Consider the following 13,911-nt stretch of genomic DNA (forward strand, 5'->3'; position numbering starts at 1 on the left):
AACTGGGCTGAGCTAGCAGAGCTGGGCTGGACTGAGCTGGGTTGATCTGAGCAGAGCTGGACTAGCAGAGCTGGGCTGAGCTAGCAGAGCAGGGCTGGACTGAGCTGGGCTTAGCTAAGCTAAGCTAGCAGAGCTGGGCTGGGCTGAGCTGAGCTAGGCTGAGTAGGGCTGGGTTGAGCTGAGTGGAGCTGGTTTGAGGTGGGCTGAGCTGGGCTAAAAGAGCAGGGCTGAGCTAGCAGAGATTAGCTGAGATGAGTGGGGCTGAGATGAGCCAGCACAGCTGGGTTGACCTGAGTGGGGCCTGGTCGAGCAGGGCTGAGCTGGACTAGCAGAGCTGGGCTAGCACAGCTAGGCTGGACTGAGCTGGGCTGAGTGGAGCTGGGCTGGGTTGAGTGGGGCTGATCTGTAATAGCAGAGCTAGGCTAGCAGAGCTGGGTTGAGCTGAGTGGGGCTGGGTTGAGCAGGACTGAGTTGGGCTAGCAGAGCTGGGCTGAACTGAGCTGAGCTGGACTAGCAGAGCTGAGCTGAGCTAGGAGACCTGGGCTGAGCTGAGTGGAGCTGGATTGAGCAGGGCTAAACTGAGCAGGGCTAGCAGAGCTGGACTGGGCAGAGCTGGGCTGGGCTGAGCTAACAGAGCTAGACTAGCAAGCTGGGCTGAACTGGGCTGGGCTGGGCTGAGCTGAGCAAAGCTGGACTAGCAGAGCTGGGCTAAACTGAGTGGGGCTAGCAGAGTTGGGCTAAGCTGAGTGGAGCTGAGCTGGGCTAAACTGGGCTGAGCTAAGCAGATCTGTGTTGAACTGGGCTGAGCTGGGCTAGCAGAGCTGGGCTGAGCTAGCAAATCTGGGCTGAGCTGAGCAGAGCTGTACTAGCACAACTGGGCTGAGCTAGCAGAGCTGGGCTGGACTGAGCTGTGCTGTGCTGAGCAGAGCTGGACTAGCAGAACTGAGCTGAGCTAGCAGAGCTGGGCTGAGCTGAGCAGAGCTGGGTTGAGCTGAGCAGAGCTGGGCTGAGCTAGCAGAGCTGGACTAGCAGAGCTGGGCTGAGCTATCAGAGCTAGACTAGCAGAGCTAGGCTGAGCTAGCAAAGCTGGGCTGGGATGAGCTGAACTGAGCTAAGCAGAGCTGGGTTGAACTGGGCTGAGCCAAGCTGAGCAGAGCTGGGCTGAGCTAAACTAGCAGAGTTGGGCTGGACTGAGCTGGGCTGGGCTGAGTAGGGCTGGGTTGAGCTGGGTGGAACTGGTTTGAGCTGGGATGAGCTGGGCTAAAAGAGCAGGGCTGAGCTAGCAGAGATTAGCTGAGCTGAGTGGGGCTGAGATGAGCCAGCAGAGCTGGGTTGACCTGAGTAAGGCTCAGTCGAGCTGGTCTGAGCTGGACTAGCAGAGCTGGGCTAGCACAGTTAGGCTGGACTGAGCTGGTCTGAGTGGAGCTGGGCTGGGTTGAGTGGGCCTGATCTGTATAAGCAGAGCTAGGCTAGCAGAGCTGGGTTAAGCTGAGTGGGGCTGGGTTGAGCAGTGCTGAGCTGGGCTAGCAGAGCTGGGCTGGGTTGAGCAGAGCTGAGCTGGGCTGAGCTGAGTGTGGCTGAACTTAACTAGATGAGCTAGGCAGGGCTGAGCTGGGATAGCTGACCTGTGCTGCACTGAGTGAGGCTGAGCTGTGTGGAACTGAGTTGAGCAAGCAGAGCTGGGCTAAGCTGAGCAGAGCTAGCAGGGCTGGCCTGAGCTGAGCTGGGCTGAGCTAAGCAGAGATAGTACAGCTGAGCTAAGCTGAGTGAGTCTGAGCTGAGCAGAGCTGGATTAGCAGAGCTGGGCTGAGCTAGCAGAGCTGGGTTGAACTGATCTGGGCTGACTGGAGCTAGTGGAGCTGGGTCAGATTGTACTAGCCCAGGCTGGGCTGAGCTGGGATGATCAGGGCTTAGCCAAGCTGACCTGGCCTGGGTTGAGCTGTGGTAGCAGAGCTGTGCTGTGCTGTGCTGTGTTGTGCTGCACTGGGCTGGGCTGGGCTGGGCTGGGCTGGGCTGGGCTGGCTGAATTGAGCTAGGCTAGCCATACTGTCCTGGGTCAGGTGAACTGAGCTGGCTGAACTGGGCTAGCAAACGTGGGCTGGATCGAACTGAACTGTGTGGAGCTGGGCTGGATGAGTAGGGTAAATTATATAAGTTCGTTAGCAGAGCTTAATTGAATGGAGCTAACTATACAGAGTTGAGCCCGGTTGTGCTGAACTTGGCCCAGCTGAAGTGAGGTACCTGGATTGGGCTGAGCTAAACTTGATGCCTCAAGCTGAGTGGACTAAAATGAGCGGAGCCAAAGTGGCAGAACTGAGCTAAGCTCAGCAGTTCCAGGCTAAAGAGGGCTGAACAGTGTGATGTGAGCTTGTGAACAGAGCTGGACTGAACTAAACTGGGTTGAGATGAATTTGGCTAAGTTTAGCAGATCTACAGTGAGGCAGGCTCACTTGCACTGGGGTGAGCTGGGCCAAACTAAATTGCACTGGGTATGCTGCACTGGCTGGGATCCCCAGACCTAGGCTACATTGGGTTGGGCTGAGCTGGGCTGAGTGCCTGTGGTGCTCCAGAGCTGGATTGCACTGATTCCTGTTTATCTGGGAGACCCCGGCCAGCTCATTGGGATCTGTCCATCTGGTCTAGTCAGGCTTTGAAAGATCATGTGGCTCCTGCTAGTCTGACCAGCCATGGAGCCTGACCCTGGGAACTCTTTGCTGAGCAAGTGTCCCTGATCAGGCTGTGCTGAAATGGAGCCACACTGCTGTCCCATCCAACACAGCATTCTTGTATCTTCCCTCACACAGCCCCACTGCTGGCCTGAGATCCCATATGCCCATGCAGAGCTACAGCTGCCTGCAATGACCCTTTGGCTTTCCATGTAGCCTTGAGGCCTGGCCTTATGGGCTCCTTGTATTCTTCACTAATCAAGTGAGCACAGTGCAATGGCCCCACAGCACACAATCCAGTCTGCTCCCACAGCATTTACATCCTTGACTCCTACAGAAGGAGGCCAACAAAGTCTCCCAGCAGCCACAGGCCTATGAGAACAGCTGGTACTACCCTCTGAGGCCTCAGAGGCCATGAGGGCCCAGCCCTTCTGAGGGGCAGCCAGTAAGGGTGGAAAATCCTGACAGACTCTTGGTGCACAGAATATAAGAGACACTATTTCACACTCCTCTTCTGTGCCTCTCTGGTCTCCAGCAAAGGAATCCCATCCGGCTGTCTTTCCTCTTGTCTCCTGTGAGAGACCCCTGTCTGAGGGCAACCAGGTATCTGTGGGCTGCCTGGCACGGGACTACCTGCCCAGTAAAGTGTCCTTCTCCTGGACCTACAAGAACAACAACTCTGAAGTAAACCAGGTTGCCAGAACCTTCCCAGAAATACTGATTGGGGGCAAATATGCGGCCACATCCCAGTTGCTCCTGAGCTCCAAGGATGTCATCCAAGACACTGACATTCGCCTAGTGTGCAAGGTTGTCCACGGCACAAACAACAAAGACACAGATGTAATCATTGAAGGTAAGACCCAGGCCTCCCATCGGACCCAGAAAACCCCAGCATGGCCAAGAGGGGCACCACACAGACTTGGTCTGGGCCAAGCTCACATCTTGTTTCCTTACTCTAGGGCAAGCGCAGCAGGCCCCCAATGTGACTGTGTTCGTCCCACCCCGAGAATCCTTCTTTCAAACTCGTAAATCCAAACTCATCTGCCAGGCCACAGGCTTCAGCCCCAAGCAAATCACAGTGTCCTGGCTGCGGGATGGAAAGATTATAGAGACCGGCATTGTCACAGACCAGGTAGTGGCTGAGAAAAAAGATGCCTCGTCCCTCCCGACTTTCAGGGTTACCAGCACACTGACCATCCGTGAGGATGATTGGCTGGGCCAGAAGATGTTCACCTGCCGTGTGACTCACAAGACAGGCATCATTAAAAAGAATGTGTCCTCCTCCGTGTGTATCCCCAGTAAGTACCTATCCCCTGCCCAGGTCCCTTCAACCCAAATTACCTCCAGAGCTGTCCATGAAAGTGTGGCAGAAGCCACAAAGACCTGGCTACTTACTCCTGAGCCTTGAATTTCTGGCACTCTCAAGGGTAGGGCAGGGAGCAGTAGGGAGATTACAATTCCCTGGAGCAGGATTGGATCTAGGCTCTACATCCTTTCCTGAGTTCACACACAACCATCACTCATAGAAATGTTCTCTCCACAGCAACTCCAGCCACAGATATTCGTGTCTTCACCATTCCTCCCTCGTTTTATGATGTCTTCCACACCAAGTCTGTCAAGCTGACCTGCCTGGTCACTGACCTGCTCCACCCTGGGGGACTGAACATCTCCTGGTCCATGAACGATGGCAAGGAACTGACAACAAAATTTGGAGACCCTAAGAGCCATGACAATGGCACTCTAAGTGCCATTGGTGAGGCCAGCATCTGTGTGGAAGAGTGGGACTCTGGGAAGGAGTTCACATGCACTGTGATCCACCAGGACCTGCCTTTCCCAGTGAAGAAGACCATCTTCAAGTCCAAAGGTAGGCCCAGACCCCACCCTCACCCAAGAGCCCAACAGTCCCCCACCTTGGCTGTCCTGCACTCATCAACACCCCTTCATCCACAGTTAAGAACAAGAAGCCCCCTGCTGTGTATGTGCTGCCACCAGCCCGGGAGCAGCTGGTCCTGCATGAGCAGGCCACCATCTTCTGCCTAGTGAAGGGCTTTGCTCCTGCAGACGTCTTTGTGCAGTGGCTGAAGAGTGGGCAGCCCTTGTCCTCAGACAAGTATGTGACCAGTTCTCCAATGCCTGAGCCCCACACCCCAGGCCTCTACTATGCCCACAGCTTGCTGACTGTGACTGAGGAAGACTGGAGCTCAGGGGAGACCTTCACCTGTGTCGTGGGCCATGAGGGCCTGCCGCACATGGTGACCGAGAGGACCGTGGACAAGTCCACCGGTAAACCCACCCTGTACAATGTGTCCCTGATCATGTCTGACACAGCCCGCACCTGCTACTGACCACAATGCCCCAGCCAGCTCAGCGCTCTCTCCAGTTGCTCTGCCTGTGTGCATGCAGAACAACCTTGTTGGGGTTGTGGTGTTGCATTTCCTAAAATTAGAAATAAAAAGATCCCTTCAAAAGATGCTGGTATTGAGTGTACAATGCACTGGCCTGTTGGCCATGGCTGTGCTGTGCCTTCCCTGGCCACTGCCTGCAGCCCCTCTACCTTGCCATTCCTGCCTTGGCACTTGGCTTCCCAGTGTCCGGGGAGGCCCTGGCTCCTTGCACACCCTTGCACAGGCAGTATGTGTACTTGTGGACCCTGTAGCTACTTCTGACACATGTCTGAGCCCTGGGTCATGCTGGTAAATAGGCACAGAGGCACCTTCGTGGGTATGCAGGGACACACACACATTCTTGTGGACATGTGCACATAAATGCACTCATTGCACACACCAACACAGAAGCACACAGATGTGCATGAGTGCACACACACACACTGGGCAGTAACACACAAACAGGTACTCATGCACAGTCACACACACACACACACACACACACACACAGATGGAAGTGCTTGACCACTTGCCCACTACACACAAAATCAGAAGACGTGAACAAACAGAGAAGCATGTGCATGTACATGCACTAGGCACAAAGACATGTGGACAGGAAGACTCGTGTGCACAGGAGCAGCTGCACACATGGTAGAGTCTTACCACATCAACATGCACACACACACACACACACACACACACACACACAACTCTGGCCTCCCTAGCTGTGGCTCCCCACCCTATGCTTTCTCAGGGTTCTCCACACTCTTCTTGTCTCTCTGTCCTGGCATGGAGTTATTTCAGGACCCGTGAAGCCTAGACTCTAAATGGGGTGCCTCCCTAGGTCCATAGCAATAAATCAGAGCACCTCACAGGAGAGGGTGTCTGCATCCTCTGAACAAGCTCAATCTAAGTGTAGGGCTTTCTAGGGAGGTACTGTACAGCCTGGCTCTGGGGTGGATGGCTTCCCAATGCAGTATGTTCCAGGGTGATTGAAAGAATGGTGGTGTCCAGACCCACTTTGCAGGCGGTGCCCACCCTCTCTGAGGTGGTCACCAGAGTCCACATTAGCATGATGGCCCTGAAGACACACACCCCACATATTTGGGGACACAGAGAACAGATGGCCACTCTGCAGGAAGCAGGCACATACATGGAAGGACCCAGCTAGGTCTCTACACTGAAGGAACAGTGCTGGTTGAGATTGCTCCTTTCTTGTCCCAAGAGCTACAAATGTGCCCTAATGCTGCTCCCCACTATGTTCCCCAGGCCTCTCTCTGCCCCATCTCAGCATTGATGTCCTGAGGCCTATGCTACTCTGGTAAAAGAGGAACTGCCTTCCAATGTCCCTTAGTGTCTGTCATTCTTGTAGGGCAAACTGTCCCAAGGTTTCTGTCACTTTGGTAAGGAAGCAACACCCAGAAAGATGTACTATGGGCTCTGCTATTGTTATCAGAGTCCTGCGGAGGTGACCAGGGGTATCCTGGCCCTCACTCCCCCCATGCACTCCACACCAACCCTGCTCCTTAGCCAAATGGCTCTGGTTGTGGCCCTGTTCAAGGAGAGTCCAAGATTCACCGAACACACAGTCCCTCGTGTACCTTCTCCTGTGTTCATATGCTACATCTGTCATGCTCTCTTTGTCACCCAAGGCCCCAGAACAAGGTTTTGCATTTCTATCTGCTCCTGCTTGGTCCAGTTCTGCTTCTGTTCACCCTGGCTCTTGGCTGCTGGCCATACTGTGAACTATGTGCTCCCAGCCCCAAGTGGGCTGCAGGCACCCTGACACTCCCTCCTCCTGTGTCCCCTGCAGAGGGGGAGGTGAATGCTGAGGAGGAAGGCTTCGATAACCTGTGGACCACTGCCTCTACCTTCATCGTGCTCTTCCTGCTGAGCCTCTTCTACAGCACCACTGTCACCCTGTTCAAGGTAGATGGTGCAGATGAAAGCTGGTGTTGGAAGTAGGGCAGGAGCCTAAGCTGGACAGCAGTCCTGACCCTCTGGGTGTTCCTGCCTACACCTTCTCTCCTACTGGGATGGCCACTCATACTGCCTCTCTCACCTGCAGGTGAAGTGACTGAGATGTGAGAAGACATGTGAGACCAGGAGCCCAACCACAGGGCCTGGCCTTGGGTGGCCTGCCCTGAATGTTCCTCAACATGTGCCTCTTCCCACATCCTTCCAGCTCTGCTCTCTAGGATCAGCCTTCTCTCCATACCAGCACAATATCTCCACCATGTTCACAGCACTGGGTCCTCATGTGCTGCTTTGCTGTTTGCATGTGTGTTGTCCTGAAATAAATATTGATGTGACCTCCAGTATTTTTGTTACTTTTTTTTTGAGAAATGGCCTTACTACAAAGTTCTCAAGTGAACCACCTTCCATTTCTACACCTTTGTGCTGTGTGACCTCTGAGCAGAACCCAAATTAAAAGCTATCTTGTGGCTCTGGGGGCTCCAGGAGGAACACAGAGGGACAGCAAGAAGGCCAGTAAGAAAGCCAAGCAACATAAAATGCATTCACAGGCCAGGTCTCTACACACTCACTATTGGAGAACAGGCTCAGGCTTGGCTGCTGCATGTTCTCAGCAGGGCCTCTGTCCTCCACTGCTGACTCCTGCTGATACTGTTTCAGGCAGGCTGGTAATGGGAACTTGGTATCTCACTCCCAAACCTTTGTTTCTGAGGGATGTGTGTAATGGGGATGCAGGGGAGCAAGACCAACACTCTGGCCATGTATACCTTGGACAAGCAGTGAGATATCACACTGTGTGGGCACAGGGGCAAGGGCATGGCCTGAAGCATAGATGAGACAGGAAAATGGACACTAGAGCTAATATTCTGAGTGGCTAGAGTCTTGTTGTGCATGGGAGGCTATAAAAACATGCTAGACCATGTGACTTCACATAGAGACAGATGCCTCTCCAGACATGCAGACCCTGTCTTAGGTCCAGGTCAACTGATCCCTGGCCGGAGGAGTGTCCTGGCTACTGTCTGAAATCTTCTGGACTGTTCTTGTGGGAGGAAGTGTTGGAAGTAGGGCAGGAGCCTGAGCTGGACAGCAGTCCTGACCCTCTGGGTGTTCCTGCCTACACCTTCTGGGCTTTTCTGTTACAGCAGTGTCTCATCCTGCCCAGTCCTCTCACAGAGGACTACTACAATCTTCTCCTTCAACCACCACCTGGTGTGAAAGTGCAACACATGGATGAGGTTATAGCTTCCACCTTAGTCCACAGTACCTGTGAGGAGGGTACGTGATGGACAGGGCAAGGGAGGAGAAAGGCTGTGTCATTACTTCAGAAAGGCAGTGCCTGCTGGATCTAGAACAAGAGTGGCAACTCAGACTCTGAGTTGAGGGGCTGAATCTTAAGGCCAGATTTACTCCAGATGGGAGCCCTGCAGAGAGGCAGAGGGAGCCATGTTGAGTTTCTGACCAGGTTCACACAGATGGAGGCAGCCCAGAGGCCATGAATGTCCTGCCTGGTGTGAGTTGATGACTTAGAGAAGAAGGCAGTGGGAGAAAATAGGAGGAAGAAGAGGGGTTGGGAGACATATGGGCTCCTAAGGTGGTCATTCAGAAAGCATCTAGGTGGTACCATGGTGAGGAACAGTTCTGTAAGCCAGGTCACCACACGACCTTGGGCAGTGTCATCAGGTCGTCCAGGGCCACCACCCAATTCCACATTCTCTTCCATGCTTATAAGTTCTTAATAAACCAACAACTTACTCTTTTTTTTGAGATTTTATATGCCAAGTGTTTATCATTGGCGGATTTATTTATTTGTGGTGGGGGAAATTAAGAAGGATATTGGATAGAACAGAAATAATTAAAAAGAAAGAGTAGAAAGAAGCCAAGCTGGAGGCAAAGAAACATCACTAAGATTTGAGATGCTAAAAAAGAGAAAGGATCAGGAAGTAAGTAAGGCATTATTGGAGTTGACCGGAAAAAATAGAGATGATTCACTCCTACGAAAATATGATTGTGTCTAGAGAGGCAAATTTGAGGAAAGGGGAAAAAAGACAAATATATTAGAAGAAAAATAGAGGCAAATGAAAAATCAAAAGAGAGTGGAAACAAACAACAAACCAACAACAAAAATTAAAATAAAGAAGTAAAAGACAAGAACAAAGTTATTCTGACATCCACCGAAACTCCAACACTGCTGAACAACACTACCAAGCCTACCATAGAGTTTGTGCTGAAATTGAGGCTGAAGTTGGCCTCCTGATGTGGGGGTCTGGGACAGGGGTCTTCAATCAGTTCTTTCTGTGTGTTCCTTGTGGCCTCCAATCCTTACCCCCTTTTGTTTCTCTTGGTGGTGTCTCTCTCCCAGGTGCTGTGTTGTTTTCAGACAATCAGTGGGCTGTTCTAGTTCTAAACACTTTTGGATCCTTCTGCCGCTTTCTCAGCCTTCTGTGTCTCTCTTTCACTGTCCATGTCTGCCCTCTCAGGCCATTTGTTGGAAGCTGGTGTGGGATGTGGTAACATGTTCTGGTCCTCTGCTCCTGATGTTGAAGTGCTAGGCTCTCCATCACAATTCTTACTCCCAAGGCAGGGTGCTAACTTCCCATTTGTTCTTTACTAGATCCATGGCCACCTGCCTCTGCTGTGGACTGTAACTTCATTAGGTTCAATTGATGGTAGTGTGGGGTGCTCTCACCCCTGACATGGGTATAGCCTGGGACTGCACAGTTCCTAGGTGCAAGGCTGTTTGATTTCCCACATTTCTGACCACAGATCACAGGAAACAGGTTAGTTGTTTCATTTGCTGTACAGCCCTGTAGTCTTTAATCCAGTTTCTGGCAGTTCAAGTCAGTGCTCTATGCACCAAAGAAAAGGGGAAAAAAGATAGAAAGACAAAAAGATGGGATAAAAAAGAAAAAGAGAACTGGCCTATTATAAAAGAGTACAGTTGTGTTGGCATAATGTACTGCTGGGCTGTGGGGTCTTCTGTTTGGAGGAAGTGAGAAGAAGCATGGGACTATATAGACAACATTTGTCCTGTATGGCTTTATTTAGTCTCATTATTTTAGTATGTACTTTTTTTTCTTTTAAGATTAAAAGTATGGCAGGAAATCATCCTGTGATCCTGCAACCCACAGAAAACAGGAAGGGCTGGCTATTAAGTCCTTTATCTATGTATTCCTTCTTGTATCTCTTTTTTTCTTTTCTTTTATTATGTTTTCTTCATTTTCATGAGAAAAAAGATAAAATAGCAATGAAATGGTTTCGAAACAAGTTAGTAGGACAGTTACAATACTTAATACGTTGTATACTGCTGCTTTCATATAGTTTTTCAGAGGAAAATATATAGACATGATATCATGTCAAAAAATATTAGCACAGACATTTCTTCTCTTTCTCATTAAGAGAAAGTAATTTTATATCTATCCTGTCTTAGTTACATTTTACTCATTGCTGGGACAAATACCTGACACTGAAAATGAAGGAAAGAAAGATTTAGCTCACACTTACTGGAGGGTTCAGTCCATATTCCGCTGGCTCCAAGGCAGAAAAAAGCAGTTCATGCGGCAGAAAACAATGAAGAGCAGAGGAGGAGCAGCAGCTGCATCGGCGTCCATCAAGCCTCTCTCTTCCTTCTGCACTGACTGCAAAGACCAGCGCTTCACAGTGAAGATCGGAGCTCCAAAGTGGCGTGGCTGCAAAGATCAAGCTCCTCTGAAGACTGGGACTTCTCCAGAAGCGGAACTTCTCCAGAAGCGGGGCAGGGCAGCAGGAGACAGGAAGTCAGACAGGGAGGCAGGAAGCCTTTCTCAATTCCTGGGCCCTGCCCACTTGCAGGGCAAGGTCCCCACGCTGCCAGAGCTGATTCAGCCAAGTTGACACAATGTATCAACTAACACAATCCACCCCTTGTCAACTTGGCAACTAGACATATACCTTTTTAAGCCAATTTCCAGGTACACAGACATGCTTAGACATTTTACAACTAGAACATTGCATTACATTAGAACCATGACATGTTACCCCTTGCCCTTCAAAGAGTCATGCACATCCATTTATGCAAAAGACATTTTAGTCCATCTCTAAGAGTTGCCAAAGTCCTACCAGTTTCAGCAACACTGGAAACTTCAAGTCCCAAGCTTCCAAGATCTTAGGCAAACTCTTAGCTGTGAGTCCCTCTACAAATGAAAAGTTAAATTCTTCAAACATTCACAGGCACAAGATAAGCATTGTCATTCCAAAAAGGATACACAGCTGCATACAAACAATTGGGACCAAAACAAGTCCAAGGTCCAGAAGGGCAAATGTTAAGTCCTGTAGTTCCCTGTGGACCATTCAAAGCACCCTGTAATGAGTTGTGAGCTCCAAAAGCCCTATGTGGCTCCACCCCTATGGTACTTCTGCTGGTAGCTCCTATGGTTTTTCTCTCAGGCCTGTTTTGCTCCCTTTTTGCAGCTTTTCTTAAACTATTCACATTCCTGGCTTTTTCAAACTTCTGAGGTTTCCACTGAGTAGGCTTCTCACTCACAGCTTCACACACTGCCCTCTCAGGGGCACACTGCCTGGCCTCCCAGCCCTTCTTCTGAAATCTGGGCAGAAGCCTTCTGAACCTCAGAACACCTGCATTCTGTATGCACCTACAACCAAAAAAGCCACGTGGATGACGCCAAGGGCTGCTGCCAGCTGGAGCAGAAGCCAGGGTTTCCTCTCTCTTGACTGTAGGGGTTGAGTGCAGGATCACTGAGCACTCTGATCCTGGTTCTGAGAAACATATTCTCTATGCCAGCGCCATTCTGCAATCTGATGTGGCCACTGCCTCCATTCTGGAACATGGGACTCTGCAGCTTTCTCCTCAAAGCAAAGTTCTTCACCCTTGTGATACTGAGGCTGCAAAGGGCAAGAATCTGCCACCTCCTGTGATGCCCTCAAGACAGGCCAAGAGCATGACCGGGACGGGTGGAGAAAAAGGCAGCTCCCAGAAGGCGGACAGACAAACTGCTGACCTCTGCCGTTCAGGAACCCGGTTATTTATTTATTCATTACCCTTTTTCTTCTCCCTTTCCCCAAACCTTTCCTAGCTCTTCCCATAAGCCAGTCCTAAAAGCTTGTAATCCACATTGTCAGGTATAGCCACAGCAACGACCCCACTCCCGGTACCAAATTCTGTCTTAGTTACTTTTTACTCATTGCTGGGACAAATACCTGACACTGAAAATGAAGGCAAGAAAGGTTTATTTAGCTCACAGTTACTGGAGGGTTCAGTCCATATTCCACTGGCTCCAAGGCAGACAACATCAGTTCATGTGGCAGAAAACAATGAAGAGCAGAGGAGGAGTAGCGGCTGCATTGGCATCCATCAAGCCTCTCTCTTCTTTCTGCACTGACTGCAAAGACCAGCACTCCACAGTGAAAATCGGAGCTCCAAAGTGGCGCGGCTGCAAAGATCAAGCTCCTCTGAAGACTGGGACTTCTCCAGAAGGGGGACTTCTCTGGAAGCAGGGCAGGGCAGCAGGAGGCAGGAAGTCGGGCAGGGCGGCAGGAAGGCTTTCTCAATTCCTGGGTCCTGCCCACCTGCAGGGGAAGGTCCCCACGCTGCCAGAGCTGATTCAGCCAAGTTGACACAAGGTATCAACTAACACACTAACTATCCTGCATATACACATTTTTCGCTAATAATGGTGATTTATTTATATACCACATTTTTTTGTTTTATCAGAGATGGGTGTTCCACTTCTGACAGAGAAGCTGTATTTGGAGAAGTCTTTAAAGGACCTTTCCACACTTGAAGCCAGTCTAAAGATTGAAGATACTTCAATTCAGCAAAATAATTCAATATAGTTTAATAATCCATAATAGTAGTGGGTTATCAGCAGAACTGGCAATTGTCAGAAATTGCTGAATTGAGTCTTTTATAGCTTAGCATATTAGTAAGACTTTACTTTATATAACTCGTGATTTTACTTTTCTGCCAGATTGTTAACAGCAGGTTAAAGAAAAAATTATATAATTAAAAATGTAACTTTGGTATTTTTTCCATAATTATATTGAGAAAAAAAATAGCAATAAGACAGTTTCAAAGCAAACTGGAAGGACAGTTTTAATAATTAACACATTGCATACATTCTTCCTAGTGGTTAATTGCTGTACAAGATGTGGGCATGATATCCTATTTACAAAAACTATTAGAACAAAACCCTCTATTCAGTAAGAGAAGGCAACTATATATCTATCCTAACCATTTTGAATACACAGATACAAAATGGATATTCATCTGTATCCCCTTTTTCGTTAAGTTCCATTATTTAAATATTATAGATGTGTTAACTCAGCAAAATATTCTAAAAGAGCCCAGTAGTCCATAATAGTATTGGGTCTTCCACTTCACTGGCAATGTCAGAAATTGTTGACCTGAGCCCCCTACAGATCAACATAATAGCATGGCTTTACTTCTTATATTTTGGTTTTATACATTTCTACTGGATGGTTAACACCAAGGTAATGCAGGACCTATGCAACAAGAGTTGCAGCTTTTCAGTCTGATAAGGTCAGTGAAATCCCCTCAGGATTCATGCTTAGATCAAGTACCTCAGATTGTAGAACCTTAGTCACTGTCAGCCATGTGGATGAGTCATGGCCATTGCTTGGCCAATGTGCTCTCTGTGAAAGCCTGAGAAAGTGTTTTCTCCCCATGTGACTCTCCTTAGGCACACTCTACGTTATCGATCACTTTCCTCTTTGGCCCCATAATCTTCTTGATCAGAAAATTTGGGACACTACGGAGGTACATGACATTACACTACAAGTTCTCATATGTCCTGAGTGTTAATTGACCTTAGAAGGTTAGGGCCAAAGTGTTGGCTTTCCTTGTAGCCCTCCTTTTTCTCTAATTTTGGTCT

At 49.7% G+C, this 13,911-nt stretch overlaps 1 gene segment (V, D, J or C); it reads left to right on the forward strand.

Moving 5' to 3' along the window:
- LOC101566418 overlaps nucleotides 1-7,334 on the forward strand; it is a 468,690-nt gene extending 461,356 nt beyond the window's left edge. Inside the window, 6 exon segments of the C gene segment in view lie at nucleotides 3,202-3,519; nucleotides 3,626-3,964; nucleotides 4,210-4,530; nucleotides 4,617-4,949; nucleotides 6,864-6,979; nucleotides 7,119-7,330. Coding sequence covers nucleotides 3,202-3,519; nucleotides 3,626-3,964; nucleotides 4,210-4,530; nucleotides 4,617-4,949; nucleotides 6,864-6,979; nucleotides 7,119-7,127 — 1,436 coding nt within the window.
- Nucleotides 7,335-13,911: the final 6,577 nt, after the last annotated feature.

The sequence above is a fragment of the Octodon degus genome, unplaced genomic scaffold, assembly GCF_000260255.1.
Source record: "Octodon degus isolate 3935 unplaced genomic scaffold, OctDeg1.0 scaffold00284, whole genome shotgun sequence".
Classification (NCBI taxonomy): domain Eukaryota; kingdom Metazoa; phylum Chordata; class Mammalia; order Rodentia; family Octodontidae; genus Octodon; species Octodon degus.